Below are 17061 nucleotides of genomic sequence, written 5' to 3'. Positions count from 1 at the left end.
GGAGCCGGCGGGGAGCCCGAGCTGTGCGAGCCGCGTCTGCCTGCGAGTAGAGCAGCGAGTAATCCTCGCCGGGGTTCGCGGAGGCATTGCTCTGGTGTGTGCCTAGCGCGGGCCGTCGCCGAGGAAAGCCGGGCGCTAGCGCATTCCTCAGTGGCTTTTGTTGTTTTTTTCCCTCATGAACTGATTTTCCGAAGTTTCAGCCCCGGTCGGCAGGGAAAGGCAGCGTGCTGGAGCGTCTCGGCGCCCCGGCCAGCCTCCTCCCGACTTGAGCGGGAGTTTGGGCTCCGCGCTGTATGTGGAGCGACGTACGTGCAGTGACACGGAGCTGGGGAGGCTGTGGCACAGCCTAGATCGCTAGATCAGTGTCCTAAGGAATCTGAGGAGTAAAAAACCTGTACCCTGCATGCATGAGCAGACGTCTTCCTCTCTCTCCACTCCCAACATCACAAAAAACATACTCTGTTCCTAGGAATTAAAATATTCAGAGATAACAGGTTTAAAAAGCAAACAAACAGATGTGTCATGTATTTTGACTAGTGTTTCGCTTGCTGTCAATTCAGACAATTGCTTGATAAGTCATTTAAAACAGTTCTATTTCCTACCTATACATTTCACAATCTGCAGCTCTTACAGGTAGGCTTGGCGGAACCTATTTGGATGAAATTACTTCTTGCACAGTTGAATCAAGAATGTTGTCAGATGAGAAAGAGTGAGTGGGAGAGTAAAATGAGGAATAGGTGGAAATTAAAATTCTTGTGTGATTCTTCCTGATACCTGCAGGAAGAGATGCTGCAGCCAAAACTGCATTACTGACCTGTGAAATTATTAAAAATACCTGACCTGTAATTCTTCATTTTGGTTGAAATTGATGGAGGGATTATACTTGGACAATATGTACAACTCTGACTGAACACTTGTACTGTATGTTAATTTCCTACATCATCTCTGCTAACTGAAAACCATATAGAATCTCTAACAATATTTCCTGGTTTAATTTATGACTAACGCTTTCAGCAGGGCAGTCTGAAGGATGTTGAGTAGTTTGATTTTCCATGAAGGCACCTGTAATGAAAATGTCTGTCAATTTCTGCATGTATGATATAGCCTGGCTATATCAGTTTTCTGTAACACAGAGAGAGCTGCTATGAAGCTTTCATGTATTATTCCAGTGCTTTGAGTGGTGAAAGGGAGGATGCTTTCTGGCATGCACTGGGACATGTAGTTTGTGTCACATTTAAGTAATGTGAGGTTAGATCATCCTCACTCAAGGTGATCAAATCCTTAGCCCAGCAAATGAGCTGTAGCAACTAAACTCAAATGATCAGCTTGACCATTTTCTAGTGCTCTCTGTGAATTTGTTAAATGAGTAACAGCAGATAGAAAGGCAAAAGACTGAGTGTCGGGAAACCAGCTGGGGAATCTCATTAAGTAAAGGAATAAAGGCCTTCTGCCTGTGTTCTGTGTTTTCTCCTAGACTACTGGTACTCATCTGGGTACAGGCTGCTGGTGGCAGAGCGCTGGCTGGTCCCACAGTGCTGGTTCCCCTTCTCCCAGCTGTTACCACCACACTGTGAGCTCCTCTGCCCTGTGAGGTGGTGCCCTCATGGCTGTGGGAGGGTGGCATTTTAGCAAGAAGGGAAGTGGCAGATCTGAAATCTGTGTTGGATTGCTGGAAAGGCTGTAACAGAGTTTGAGAGCAACAGGGCTGCTCACTAAGCAGCACTTTCTGACTGGCTCTGTGGGTAGCAAGGCATCCTGTGAGAAGCTGACCAACCAGTGAACTGTGTGAAGTTGTAATGTACTGTGATACCTGGCCAGGCAAGAATGATGGAGTAATTTTTTTCTGAAGGACATGGACCCCACTGCCAGGGCATAATACTGGACTAGGCTAGACCTGTTCTGGTCTGTCAGTCCTGTGCCACTGCATAGGAAATAGCCACTCTCCCTAACAAAACTGACTTTACATTTATTTTCTACCTTCCTGCTTTCCCACGGTCTCCTTTGATCTTCTGGTTCCTCCTTTGTATGCCTGTCTTTCTTAAATGTGCTTAGATAGTTGGCTTCTGTGTCTTCTCATGGTAACAAATTCCATACATTCACTTCTGCTTGAGGGAAACACTCCCCGTCCACCCACACACGTAACAGTGCTCCGGGGCAAATTCTGATCACTTCTGTGTCCATAAACCTGAGCAGCTTCACCAGCTCTGGCCCTGCTGCTTTGGGGTGCCAATGGTGTAGCTCTTGGTACAGTGTGGTCCTTTGGCTGGACTGAAGGGTCCTCCAGGCAGCTCATTCAGCACATGCCCACATCACGCGGCAGAAATATCTGTTCTCTAAACAGTTCTGCTCCTCAGTGAGGTATGGTGTGGAATAGGCTTTGTTTTCGTGGGTTTTGCAAATTGTAGAGAAGCTCTCTGTAAGGCAGGAGAACAGTGTATGCTGAATAACAAAACATAATTGATTCTTTCTCATATCCATGCTCTTTGCAAATGCATACAAGGGAGAAAGCACCATGTTTTCTTAGCAGCACAAGAACAGCATAGCTCTTAAATCCAGGCCTGGGGAAAAGAGGGAGGTGTGGCAGCGTGTTGAAGGGATGCAGTTAGCACTGCTGGATCACTGACACGGCGAAGCTCCCGGCGTTTCTGTGCGTCTCTGCTTGGGCACTGCTCTGCAGAACATCACCCTGCTGTTACACGAGTTGAAAAAATCCCCATGTACATGCTGAACCACCACTTTTCTCCAGCAATTGTGCTTTCAGTGCTTGCATTTGCTTAGCAGACATAGTAGAGCAGTGCTGAGACTAACACACTCCTCTGCAGCGTGTGCTAGTAGGGTGTATAATTCCAGACCACCAACCTAGAGTAATTTGCTGTACTCCAACCCCCCTTCTTCTGGGGGTGGGGCGGAGTAGTATTTTTTTTTTAGGTATGAAATTTACAGGACCTCCAATCAAATTAAAGGTGTCCCAGGGTCAACCCGTGAAACTAAATTGCAGCCTCGAGGGAATGGAAGATCCTGAGATGTTGTGGATCAAGGACGGAGCAGTGGTGCAAAGCGTAGACCAGGTGTACATTCCAGTAGATGAAGAACACTGGATCGGCTTCCTCAGGTACAACAGATGCAGAGAAGGAAGAATATCATGGAAACTATTGCACAGTTTTCTGCTGTCAGCTATATCTCTGCAACTGCAGTGCCCTCAGTGGGGCAAAATCCTTAGGTCTGCAGTTCACTGTGTGGCAAGGGCATAACTGAGAGCAGAACTGAAGCCACTGAGTGCTTAGATTTTATCCACTAGAACCATATTGGTTTTCTGACTTCTGTGGGGACAGGTGCTTTGCTAATGCTTGTGATGCTTGAGACGTGACTTCAAGGTGAAAGGATGGTCTTGCTTTGTTTGTTCATCTTGTTCTGCCATGCAGCAGTATAAATAGGTTTTCTCTCTTGTACTCATCCTGTTCTCTTACTCTCTCTCTTGAGCTGTCGGTTTGCCTAAAGGGTGATGATTGTTGATTGAAATGATACTCCCAGGACTACATCCCCTTCCTTTCTTTGGGGAGGAGTTTTTGTCCTCTGAACAATCCCTGATTCATTTTGCAATGAATCCTAATTTATTCCTAATACATTTACACTACGTGATATCAGTCCTGACCCATTCAGAGGCATGAAACTCTTGTGGAAAGCAGATCTCTGTACTTTTATTTCAGCAGAAGAGGGATGTCAGCTAGTTCTGGAAGTACTGAGATAAACAAGACCCAAGGTTCTGCTCTGTCTTTTTTTATGCATTAAAAGAGCTTGTACAGACAAATATACCAACACCACACCACGAGAGTTCAAAACTGTTGGCTGACTGAGAATCACTCTTCCCTGAGCTCTGGCATCATCTCCTGTTACATTTCTTGGATTGACACTGCACAGAGACTCCAATTCCACTAACTAAAAGTCTTTGTGTTAAAGCTTGTCTGTAAAAAACATTTTGGTAGGAAAAAACATCTGTGCACAGTAAAACTATTGCATAACATTATGCAGTGGAAACAGTTTGTCTTGAAACTATACTGTTTACTTCCCCCCAGTTCCACTAGTTAACTCTGTCCTTCACAATCTCATTCTGATCTCCTTTCTTACCTCTTGTTTTACTCTGCTGTGAACTCTGCAGCACCAGAGATAAGGTAGGGTGCTAAATCTGGATCTTTCTGAATCTCTCTCTCCTTTTTCCTTTCTTCTCCTAAAGAGATCATTTCTACCACCCACGTGTGACTCCCTGCTGTGATCACTGTATTCCAGAACATGGGCAGGACAGCTGATGCCATTTGAAGGTCCAGCTCTGAAAATCGGGCTGTAGTAGGTCCATTGTGTGCATTTCAGCAAATTCTCCCCCCTTTCTGTCTTCCTTCCTGAGACATCCTTCCCCTTCTCCTGGAGGACTGCTAGCCTTAGAAAGGTGGGCATCAGCTCTGCGGGGGATCCCTGCATGGCAGCGGGCGCGTGGCTGCACGGCCTGCGGGGAGCAGGCAGCACTGGTGCACTGACGGGCTCTCCAAGCCATACTGTTGCCTTTGGCAGCTGAGACCTTGTTGCTTTGGTGCCAAATTCTGCCCTTGCTCACCATGCACCAGCATCACCCCTTGAAATCACGAACTGGGAGGCCAAGGAGTTTTGCAGCATGAGCCACTCTTGGGATCTGGGTAGTGCTGAGCGCAGTTGAGGCAAGGGGACCCTTTTCTGTCCCATCTGTTCCTGTACAGGCTGTGCCAGTCCTGTTGCCTGAGGCAAAGCAGTCCAGCTCACCAGAGGTTTGCAGTGCAGAGTTTCCTGCTAGCTCAGATGTTGTAGGCCAAGCTGTCGCACTTGAAGGCTAGCTAGAGTCATGATTCAGGATGGAGATGACCTCTTCCTATCCTCAGAGGACACAGATGACTGGTTTTCTGCGAGAATGTTTTGGAGGAAGACTGTCTGCTCTGCAAGGACTTTCTCCACCCACTTTAGAGAGGAGCCTCCCATCTCTGCTGTTTTGCCATGTGCTTTGTGCTGGCTGGCTGTTGATCTCCTCCCCAGAGCTGGCTGTGTCTCAGTGGGTGTTTTCCATGCATCTGGTTTGCAAAACACTGGAGGGTCCTTTGGGGCAAAAACATGCTTTATCCACATAAAATATCGATATGGCTTTTGACTTTTTTCAGCTTGAAATCCGTCGAGCGGACAGATTCTGGGAAGTACTGGTGCCAGGTTGAGAACGGGGGGAAGAAGGAAGAATCACAACAAGTGTGGCTCATAGTGGAAGGTAAGGAGGAGTAGTAGTGCTGGTTTCCTTTCACGGCTGACCCACCAATATGCTCCAGGTCGAAGTGGTGAGAGCAGATTGCTCCAGTGACAGGCTTCTTGGCTCTGAACCATTGCTGCTGACTGCAGGGAAATCACGACAGAGCAGGAGTAAGAGTTAGGAGAACTGCTTCAAAGGGCAGAGCTGTCCATTCATTGCCTTCTGGTTTTATTTTGGCATGTTAGGAAGCAAGATCTTTTGCAAGCACATTTCTTCCCAGCTTTTAAATCCATTGTTGCGGTCATCTCTAAATAATTCACAGAATGTTGAATAGTTCAAGTTGAGAGGGATTCATGGGGCTCATCTGGTCCAACCCACTTCTCTAAGCAGGGTCATAGTCTGCTTCTGTGTGTTAGCCAAGCAGGTCTTTGTGTCCAAGGTACAGTTTTAACACAGTTATGAGTTTTGTGAGAAGTGCTGTACATCAGCACTTCATAGCTGTGGCTGCTCTGTGAGGCACTTTTCTGTCCAGGGTTGTCTGATAAGAATGGCTTCTACATGGCTGCTAAATATCACCCAAGGCAGTGTGGATTGGTGGATTCTTGCTTTCTCTAGTTTCATTTCCCTTGAGCCATGATTCTGTTAGATCCTCTGTTAGAAGCTAGTAGTCATAGGATGGCTTAATATTTGGTGAAGTTGACAGGAACAATGCATTTTCAGCAAGTAGTTTTTTGGATGTATTTGGTAACATTTTAGGGCAGAGCTGAATTGACAGTCCTAGACAGGGGGAGCAGGGAGAGTGTTGTGGGAGGTAATGTGGTCTGGGTGTTCTACAGCAAAGGTCTCTCTCACTCAGAGCATGGGAACATTCATAGCAGCTCTCACAAGAGGAGTAACACATTCTGCCTTCCATAAATCCCAGGCTTTTGTCCACCTAAATTTTACAGCTTAAAACACTCTCTTGTGCAGAGTTTTTACTTCTATCCAGTTACCATGGTCTGCTCCAGAGGTGGCTGCATTTGCATGGTGGGTGCATTAGGAGTGATTGGGTAGCTCAGCGTGCCAAGCTGTCTGAAATAAGCATGCTGCTCTTCTGGACTGCACAGGCAAAAAGTATCAAAGTCACAAAAAAACAGCTGCAGTTAGGTAAGATGGAGTATGTTGAGAATGAAGGCCAAAGCTTACAGCAGAAGTGAAAAAAGTGCAACCAGTTGCCTTTATGAGAAGAACAAGCACAGCAGAATGTAGTTAAACTTGAACTGGGCATGTAGTCATGTGTAAAGAGAGTTGGTGGATATAATTAAAAATTAGCAAGTAGTGATAAGGGGTGGAGTTAAAAAAATGTGTCAGCTCTTAGCATAAGAAAGCGCCTGGGATATCAGACCCACCTTCGCTGTTATCTCTGTGTATTTCTTCCCTGGACGTGCCAGCTTTGTGTAGCAGTGGCTGCTCTATCAATAACAACTGTCCTCTGACTGAGAGAGGATCTTTATTCTGGTGATTTGCAGCCTTCACTACGTGCTGACATGCCTCAGTGTGGCACACAAACAAATGTGGACTATTGGTGATCTAACTTAAAGTGAGCTTGACTGCATTTCTATGCTGTGTAATAATATCTGCTTAGGTAGTCTGTATTTGTCAGATTTTCTAGCAATGGTATTTGAACTGTCTTTGTAATAAAAATGTTTGGTCTTATGAAACACTTTGAATTTACAAAACCAAAACTGTTTTGAGCCTGTTTCCTGGTTTAGAAACTAGTCTCTGGCCTTACTGAGAACATGATGGTGTTTGATGGCTGGAGAGATGATCTCAGAGGCACACTGTGGAGTGTTAAAAAATGGATTGGTTTCTCACAGAGCTTTCTGTCTCAAATTACACCCCTGACTATATGGCTGTTCCTGGGGCTGCTAGCCCCCATTGTGGCTACAGTCAGAGACCAAACCACACCTGTATGGGCACATTCCTCTGAATCAACACTGTCTCAAAACTGAGCTGTACATAGAAATCAACCTTAAAGGTTGGATAGTGAGTTGGAAGAGTGGAATAGGTGGGATTATTTCCTTGTTTTTCTGCTGATTTCCTGACTGCTGGCTGTTCAGTGCCTCCGTGGGGCATCTGTGAAAGGGATGTGCCAACACTCACCTCTTGTACCCGGAACTGGGAGGCTAAATGTGTCACAGGCAGCGAGCTGCCCAGGTAACATATGGACGGGGGCAGTGCGAGTTCCTCAGCTGGATGAGTCAGCTGCACTCCCTCAACTATGAAAGTTTTTAATTGTGGTCTTGTCTGCTCTGTTTAGCTGCTCCCAAAGTGAGAAAACCTGCCGAGCTGGGCAGGATCATCCTGAAAGTTTACCTTGGGTGTCATGACAAATGGACAGGAGGCAGGGATCCTGCTCACAGGTAGAGAAACTGTGATTATTTTCCCTTCTAATCTTCCTTGGAGAAGGAGGGCAAAGCAGGCAGAGTTGTCACAGCTGGTATCTCAAAAGCTTACTCAATTTTATTGTTTATGTATGAATGCAATAAAAAAATGTAGTAAAATATGTCAGCAAAAACAAGCGGTATGCCATGACAATGGATATACCTGTCCTGAACATTAGCCTTTGCACAGAAAGGCACTGTCATTCCTCAAGAGACTTGGGTTTAGACCTGTTTTAATGTGTTCATTTACTTACTACTCTAAGGGAAGGAGGAAATGAAGGCACAAAGGAGCTGCTACCCGAAAGATGCAAACTGTGACTGGACAGTCAGTGAAAGACTGAGGAAAGCACTCAGTCTTTCACTGAGTGCTTTTTGGCTGTAGCTTGCAGGAAATGTCAAGTGTTAGGTTTCTAAATCCCTATTTAATCACCTGTATTAATTGCCTGCTGGGGGTGCTTGGGCCTGTCATCTTTGGCCAGGGACAGACAGTGTAATTTCAGCATATGAATGCATAGTGTTGTCAGTTCCTCTTTTTCTGTGAGGCAACAGATCAGCAGCTTCCAGAACACACTTTTTCCAGCTGAGAATGCCTGATTTTGGTTGGGGTAAGTGCTGTTGGTAGCAGCAGTGTTTGACACACAAAGATTTCTGTATAGAAGGGAACTGAACATTTCTCTGGGCCTTCAACTCTTCCAACAATCACCAGAAGTACATACTGGCTGTCCTGCATGGTCAGCACTGCTGCTGATGGCTGCTGAAATTTGTGCTACTGGTTTGGAGCATGAAACCACGAGAGTTTTGGCATTGGTCATAAGAAGAACCACATCCCTTGATGTGTGGAATTACACTCAGCTATTGCCACTTAAAGATGACCTGAGGTAGGTAGCATTGCAGCTGCATTCTGCTCCCCGTGGGCCTAGCCTGATACCTGTCGTACCAACCAGGAGTCTTTCCATGGTGGGGAGCAGATAATTACTGAGAGAGCTGTGTCCATGGATAGCCTTCAGCTCTGAAACAAATTACCCCTGACTCTGAGGCAGCCTGATTGTCGTGGTGTCACAATGTGCTGGAAGGCATCTCCATTCAATTAAGCTCCAGAGAGAGCATTGGAAATGCTCCAGTCTCTCACCGCGGGGATTCTTTCCTCATTCATGGCTTTGTTAAAGCCGGCAGTTCAACGCTTTCTCAAGCTTCAGTTTTTAATGCATGGCAAGAGGTATCTGCAGCTGGATTAGCTGTCTTTTAAAGCGGTGTCTGCCACCACTAAAGTTATTGACTATTGCCTCTTTAAACTCCATTCTCTCCAGCTGAAAAATTGAGAAAATACTACCACTAAAAGCTGTTTCATAGGGGAGTCTTGAAAGTGGTTTTTCAAAGACATTGTGGGAAGCAAGCACTCTTTCTCTCTGACTTCCAGGAGTAGTAGTACTTAGGTGTTCGTGCCCTGAGGTGATGAAGTGTATCTGACCCTTGGTTTTTGTGAAGGCCTTGGAGGGCGTCGGATTCAGCCTAGCAGCAGGACAGATGGATGTCCAGTGTAGGGCACTGGTGTTAATGGAAATAAACGAGAGGCAGTTGCTCCAGTTATTGTCACTTGTCTGTTGCTTTTCCAGGTGTGCCCTACTTTACTGTGGAACCTGAGGATGTGTCCGTGTCCCCTAATGCTCCATTTCATATGGCCTGTGCTGCTGTTGGTCCCCCTGAACCAGTGACAATTGTCTGGTGGATGGGAGACTCGAGAGTGGGGCTGCCAGACGTTTCCCCCTCCATCTTAAACGTGTCAGGTAAGGCTGCTGCCACTGCAGGGGATCACTTGGAGCATCAGAAGAGGAGAAGAGCTCTCTTCTGATCATGCCCTGTACGCTGGGTAGCCACATAGTGTGGGAATGATGTTTAACTCTGCATTAAAGGCTGAGTGGTCATGATCACACCTGATCACACACAAAGATTATCTCGAGGAGTGGTGGTTGCCCAGTGTGTTTTCTGCTGGCTTGAGGCACACAGGCTCTTATAGTGTTTGGGTGGGCCTGGCACTCTTGTTGAAGATGCTGTTGAACAGATGATTCATTGGGTGCCTCTTGTTCCACCTCGTGGAGAGTGTTCATGGTTATATGAAGTGACTCTGGTGGTGCCGTTTCTCTTGGAACTCTTCGAGCATTCACTTATAGCAGATGCCAGCCCCTCCTTCTGTGCACAGCCCTGTCACACACTGCTTTCCCCTCTCTTACCCACTCCTATCTCTGTTCTTGCAGACTTGCTCTATGCTTTTATTATTAAAATCTGACTACCTCATGTAATTGTTTGATACTTCAAGAGTGATTGTATCAGTACTGAAATGGGCTGGTTGATACTCTTCACGACCAAGGTTTGCCCCAGAGCAGAGCTTTCCCCAGCAGAGTCAGCAGAAAAACTCAGGAGCCAGTAGGTGTTAGGGCCTCTTTTCAGACCACTTTCAGAAAAGAGTGATGTTTCTCTACCTAGAACTGACTGCAGCTGTTCTTGCAGTTACCTCTTAAAAGTAACTTCATTGTAGTTAGTTGTCCAACAGCCTTGTGTTATGTTTTCTCTTTGCTGCTGTTTTATTATTCTGAACACCCCTGACTCAAAGTTTAACTAGTTATTTAGAAAGAAAAGGTTTTACAACTAAAAGTTGTCTCTGGGGCCTCTTTATCAGTGTTAATACAGTTACACCCAGGGTGAGTTTTTGTATGTCTTTGGCCTTCCTTTGAGCTGTCCAGTCCTATTCAGACTTTCCTTAGAACCGTTTTTATTCACAAATCAAAACACGATTTGTGATTTGAAATGGTTTTAATCATCTGCTCCCTCTCTTATGTAGCCACCAATGCTGTTCTAAGTTGGAAATGAAAACTGCTCCCTTATGATATAATCTGCCTGTTGGAATGGAAACTGAAAAGATGGATAGTCAAGAGGAGAAAGACAATAAAAAAATAAGTCACCCCTCCTCCACTAACTCATCCCACAGTGCCTCACAAAATATCTGTTGTTGGGGGGCAGTAGCTTGGAAGCCTGAAAAAGACATCTACTCCTAGTGATTCTCCAAATGAATTGCTATTTTATTTATTAAGTGTCTTCAGCACCTTTATTTGCTTCCAGTGTTCTTTGGGATGCCCTTGGGCATATCTTGTCTTTGCAACTTAAAACATTAGCAGGACACAATCTGCATGGTAGGATTACCAAAGCATGTCAAAAGAGGCAGTTGGTAAGAAAACAAGCATTGCACTCTGAAGAAAATAGTAACAAAATACTTGGCTAGAAAGCAAGCATTTAGAAGGTTCAGCAATGTTGTATTTGGAAAGCAGTGTTGGCATGGTATTAGGGAACACACAGTTCCTGGTTTGTGGTGTGTTTTGTATTTTCCTCAGGGCAGGGCTGTGTTAGGTTCTGTCTTGGGACAGGCCTACCACATCAGGTGCTGCTCTGCTGTGCTGTCTGGCCTTCAGCCTGTTGGCAGCATCTTCCTCTGGTTCACAGGGATGAGAATAGCACTCCCTGCTGTCTCCCATTTCACCTTCTTTGCAATGCTGTTAGTCTCAGGCTTGGGAGATGAGTCAAAGGTCAGAGACACTGTGCAAGTTGCTCTGTGCAGCTCTGAAATGATTTTCCCTCCTAAATTGTATGCCCACAGGGAGCCAATCTTTAACTTTTCTCAGACAGAGTCTTTTAAGGCAACTGAGGGCCAAGCCACATGACAATAGCTGCTGGACACAGTTCTCCTAGCAAATCTCTTTCAATTCCGATATATTTGCAATATCTATGTGTATCCTGGGACAGCCAGACATCATGCCATGATGCCATGGGATGGATGGGTGCTCACTGAAGACATTTTGACTTGTATTACCCCTGGAAAGTGTTTCAGTGCTGATGCAGTAGCATTTAACTCCCACTTCCTTTGTGTGTCTTCAGAAGTCTGATGCAAGGTGAGGGACAGGTGGGCATTGACTGGAAATAGGTAGCATCTGGCTGAAAGTTTACCTGGGCTTATAGCCCAGTTGGAAGATGAATGTTGCTCAGGTGTAGGCTGACACCCAAAGCATTGGGCTTTGTGTGAGCTCACAGTTCAGCACAATCCTTGCTCCAAAGATGCTCAGCAGAATGTGAGAAGCAGACATCTACTACCTGAGCGCTATGAACTGCTGTCCTGACAGATTCTTCCTTCCTTTTTCATGCTTTCTGACACTTCCATGAAAGATTTTCTGCATTACCACACTCCCCCCATTAAAAATGTGTTTAGCCCATTAGTTACATTGAAATCTGCATGCCTTTGATTGGCACCCAGCTCACCTCTCCAACTGCCTGTACAACTTGAACTGGATGTCACAAATAACTGAAATTCTGCTGAAGGTTGAAACTGGATTATATAGTTATTTGTGTTTCCTTTCCTTTTCTTGGCTGCTCTCCAGGTATTAATCAAAGCACAGTTTTCTCCTGCGAAGCTCACAACATAAAGGGATTGTCTTCATCTCGGACTGCCACTGTTCAAATTAAAGGTGAGAGACTGGGTGCCAGAGACTGGGCAAGGGCCTCAGATTTGCTCTCTGGGGAGGGAAAGTAGACCTCCTTAATGCCAGGAGTTGCCTCAAGGCTGCCAGCACAGGCTGGAGCTCTCAGCAGTCGAAACAATGCTTTGTGTTCTAACAGCACTTGTGTTCTAACTTCCCACTTCCTATGCAGGGCTGTATCCCAGACTGTTGAAAATAATCCACATCTGATTCAGGAGTGGAAATGTGATGTGAAATTACAGCTTTTCCTTGAAAAGGAGGGAGCTGGGGCGATTAAGTTGTTTGTGAGAGATGAAGCTGATATAAATTTGTAGCAGGGAAGTCTTTCCCTCTTGGGAATAGATGGCTCTTGTTAGAGCTAAAGAGGCCATTAATTCTGTTTGCTTTTATTAACATCACATTAGATACTGAAAAAAGTCTAGGAAGGTGATCGCCAGTGGCCGGTAAGGTCTGCTCATCCACACTGGGTTTATGAATTTTATTTTTTAAATTCTTTGCTCTTTAAAAGCTCATTGAAAACAAATAATTCCTAGCCTGTGCATGACCAGTTGCCATTTAGAAGTCTCCAGGCTGATGTGACATTTCCTCTGTTCCTCCAGGTAACTGAAACAGGGATAACCAGAGCAATCAGCTCTTCCCCTCTTTTTCATGTTGAGATGCTTCTGCATTTGAATTTTTAGTCATGCTTTAATGCACTTTTAATTACGTGATCATCAGCTCCAGGAGAGGCGTGGCACAAAAATAATTTGTTCCAAGTGGTAGCTTATTGCTCAGCACAGATACAAGCAATCCTTTATGTACTGTAGTTGTAGTAGCTCGTGTTCATTAAAGGACAGATCAAAATCCAGCTGTAACCTACTGCTCCTGGAGTGTGTTTTTGTTCAGGACATTGTGGTTACTGCTATGCCAAGAATGCAGTATGTTGCACTAGTAGGATTTATAACTTAATTTAAAACCTTTTGGAGTTGTTGCCTTAAAGGCTTGTCTACACAGCGCAGTTAGTTATTGTAGAATATATCTTCTATGGATATTTTATCCTGGGATAGAATTTAGTTCACAAAGCTATTACACTTTAAAAAATCTTGTCAAGCTATAATTTGAAAAAAAATCTAGCATAAACAAGCTTTTGAAGTTTTTCACGTTAATACAGATTATTATTTTTTAAACCATTAATAAGATGAAGAGGTACAGACGTCAGAATTCTCTGATTTCCCAGCAATTATGTTTAGCTGAAAAGTGTTCCTCAGGGATCATCAGCTAATGAATCCACACAGCCTGTTTAGGAGGGACATATTGCCATCACACACTTGGGTCACACGCACATGTTGTAGAGCTGAGAAAGACCAAGCTTAAGTCACTCAGCTAACATTGCACAACATTGCAGTGTGTGGCATGTCCCAGAGACAAAAATTCAGGTTTTGAATAGCAAGTCCAGTGCTGTAGTCATAAAAGTTATGTCTATAGTACCTCAAAGATATGTCTAAAAACGTAGTTATAAATTTACCTAAGTGACGAGGCTTTTCTAAATAGAAAAGCTTTGAAGATCTAGTATAGCCCTGTTAAAATTAAAGCAAAGCTCCTACACAGCAGAAATAGGGCAGGCCCAAATAATGTTTATTTAGTTCTTGATCCTATGAACATCCAGAATTCAATGAAGTTGCTTCTGGATGTAGTTGTCTGCACATGCATGTTCAAGACCTTCCTCTCTTACACAAACCCATCTGCTGATGAGGACTCTCTAAGTCTTTCTACAATTTATTAAACAATTAGTTTCTTCTCTGTTTCCAGAGGCAAATATTTTTGCTAGGACATTGACAAAATGTTAACATTTCTTCCTATTTGCTCCTGTTGTTGTTCATTATCTATTCTCTGTAGCGCCCACAATGTGCTGGGTGTACTCCAAGCAGAAAATTACTGTTATTGTAGCCCACGGTCCCCAGCCATTACAAAGCCTCATTGTCCAGCCACTCTCTAAGCACAGAAGAAGCTAACTCTCTTATGTTAACACTCAAGGCCCTGTTTTCTGACAGACTTCTCTCCTTTATGTGTGCAGCTAACACTTTTAGGGTTGTATCCCATGTTTCAGAGCACAACAGGAAGCAGCCGCCCACAGTTTTTTCCCAAGAGATGAGGGGACAATGCATCCGGCCCTTCCTTGCAGAGTTAGGGGAAGGTGCTAGCAAGCCAGCCCTCCTCAGCCACTGTCTCCTTCACACAGGGAGTGTGTTAGCAGCTGATTCTTCTCACTGGTGGCACAGCACATACCTCCTTTGGGCCTGCCATCCTCTGTTGAAAAGTACACTTTGCTAAACCCAAAAGTTACAGGTGTGTCTGCAAAAACTTGAGTTATGAACAATGTTTAACTCATTGACCAGCTTCCATCCCAGACCCTTGGTCTGCTGCTCCACCCCCATCCACACACCCTGTTCTTATCTAGGTGCCAGGCTCTGCCCTGGGTCCTGGTAACTGGTTAACCAGACAACAAAGGCTTTGTAGGGTTAATCTATGTCACCATCTATTCGTCTCCTCCAGGCCCTCTGCAGAGACCTGAGTGTTTGGGCTCTGCATTTCTCTTGCAAGATGGCCCTGTGGATATGCTGAAGGCAGCAGTATTGTGGTTGTCCTTGGTGCAGTGAAATACAAAGGTGCTCTGGCTGGGTAGAAGATGCAGCTGGAGAAATCCTGGCTTGTAATTGCTTTTCTATTGCTGCATTCTGATGGATACAACTCAGGAGGCATGGAAAATTCAATCTGCAGGCAGAGCCTTGTCCTGAGGATGGGTTTGTGGAAGAGGTGTCCTGAGGTGTACAATTTGTTGAGGTGCTGCAGGAAAACTCTTACAAGCATCAGCATACAATTTTTTAAAATGAGAAGGAGGTCAGGGGAGAGGTTAGTTTTCATGAAGCTACTAATTTTGTTAGTGAAGTGCTAGAATGAAAAATCAGAGGTGAAAAAGAGATGGTGACTGGAATGATAGGAATTAACTATGTGGAATTACAGTGAGAGGAAAGAAGAAGTCAAAGGGAAGCATCAAAGATCCTAAAAGGAAGCCAAGCAGTTTGGTGCTGTGCTGTGGTGGTAGGAAGCATGAGCATCTGATTAACTGTCCAGTCTTGGAATCCTGATTTTTTTCCTGGCCCTGCCCTTAATTTGTGGAGTGGTATCAGCCATGTGTGGCAGTGTGACAGGCACTCCTCTTGGCTTGAATTTCCCCTCTGTAAAACAGAGTTTATTCATCCCAAGCCTGAGGAGGCAGTTTTCAATCCAGGCTCTGTCCCAGGGTGTTTCGGTGGGAGTTTGCAGTGGACACCTGGAGGCAGCACAAAGAGGTCTACTGCAAATCCAGCTCCAGGGTTATTGAGGTTATACAGCAAGCCACCCTCCACCTGGTGCTGGGAGAGCTGGTGTCAAAGGCTGGGCTGAGAACCCGAGGTGGTATTTTAAAGCCCTGATTTAGTTCACAATGTGGGTCCACAGGCAGCTGTGTGCAGGGCTGAGTCATGCCTTGCAATGGAGGGGGAAGGGAAGAGAGCTGAGTAGCAAAGGTGCAAACATCACACACTGGCATTGCTATCAAAGAGATCAACCACTGCCTGTATGCATCTATAGACAGTGATGAGTGGTTGACAATAGCTTGTCCAATGTTAAAATAATAGTTTAATTCCCAACAAGTCAGGGGCACTCTCTAAAGATGTGGTATTTTACCACATTTCTGTTAGTGATTTCATTGCGTAATTTTTAGCCTCAAGCCTCTTCCATTTCCACGCGAATACCTGCTCAGTTCTGTGTGCACTGAAAGGTCTCTTTGTTTCCTTTCTAGCCATGCCTCTCCCGCCTCTCAATGTAACTGTAAGCCAAGTCACCAGCAGCAATGCCAGCATGGTCTGGGTGCCAGGATTTGATGGCCGTGCACCTCTCCATTCTTGCACTCTTCAGGTATGGCCTCTCTGCCTTGTGCCCTGCCCTGCATAGATAATTGGACTCTTCTAAGCCATTTCCTGGGCTATCATTTGCTCTCCCAACCTTTTAGCCGTGTTCCAATTCTTACTTCACAGCCTTAAAACATGAAAACTTAACAGGAGGCAACTCATAGGTGCCAAAGAGCAGGTCATGAACTTCATGCTCAAAAGTTAAGTGTTAAGGACTGGCCACATTCTCCTGGCCTGCAGGTTATCAGTTGCTTCATGGCAGCTACTCCACAGAAGTTATTACAGTGCAGCACACATGAAGCACACAGCACTCTGTGGGAAGTGCCCCGGAGCAGCTGTGGCTGCAGGGTGCCCACCCTTCCTGCATGGAGCAGTGGCCCATGGTAGCTTGTTCCAGGGCAGGTGCCTGTGAGTCCCATGCCAAATCAGGCCTGTGCTGTGGGATGCCAGAAGAAGTGCAGGAATTTGGACATACCAATGAATCCAAGGGATGAGGAGCTTGCAGAGTATAGGATGCGATACAGGAAAGGGAGGAATGATGGAAGCAGAAGGCAGATTGGGCTTTTTGATAAAAGATCAGGCCTATTTGCATGTTTCAGAGCAAATTTAAGCACTGTCTCTAAATTTTGATTGGTTTTCCATTGCCAGTTCTTCCCAGAAAATCAAGCTTGATGCTATTCTGTAGCTCTGCTAGGTGCAGAGTACTCCACATCTGTGAAAAACTGGTCTGTTCCTTGAAGTTCCTGAGAACAATGGTATGTGTCCAACCTCAGGCAGAGTTAGTTTCTATCATTGCATACTTAGCTGTAGAATGAGATCAAAGAGCAGGTAGCCCAGTGAGAAAATAGATGGTGATACCCAAAGCAGGCTGTGCAAACCCAGCTAGGCACATTCCCCATGGATTTATTTGCCAGGCCCCTATGCTTTCCCTA

General features: G+C 45.2%; 1 protein-coding gene across 2 annotated transcripts in view; it reads left to right on the top strand.

Annotated features, from left to right (window-relative positions):
- Positions 1-2908: 2908 nt before the first annotated feature.
- TYRO3 (TYRO3 protein tyrosine kinase) overlaps positions 2909-17061 on the top strand; it is a 35887-nt gene continuing 21734 nt past the window's right edge. Inside the window, exons 1-5 of one of the 2 annotated variants that reach the window (XM_005419411.2) lie at positions 2909-3112; positions 5178-5278; positions 9294-9464; positions 12102-12188; positions 16021-16136. In XM_005419411.2, the coding sequence (XP_005419468.1) occupies positions 2931-3112; positions 5178-5278; positions 9294-9464; positions 12102-12188; positions 16021-16136 (657 nt within the window). In that variant the 5' untranslated portion in view covers positions 2909-2930. Of the gene's footprint in view, positions 3113-5177; positions 5279-7580; positions 7660-9293; positions 9465-12101; positions 12189-16020; positions 16137-17061 lie in introns of those variants that run through there. The other variant, XM_031055798.1, reaches the window with a different exon arrangement.

The sequence above is a fragment of the Geospiza fortis genome, unplaced genomic scaffold (assembly GCF_000277835.1).
Source record: "Geospiza fortis unplaced genomic scaffold, GeoFor_1.0 scaffold66, whole genome shotgun sequence".
In the NCBI taxonomy this organism is placed as follows: Eukaryota; Metazoa; Chordata; class Aves; order Passeriformes; family Thraupidae; genus Geospiza; species Geospiza fortis.
This window is presented reverse-complemented; position numbering and strand designations above follow the sequence as displayed.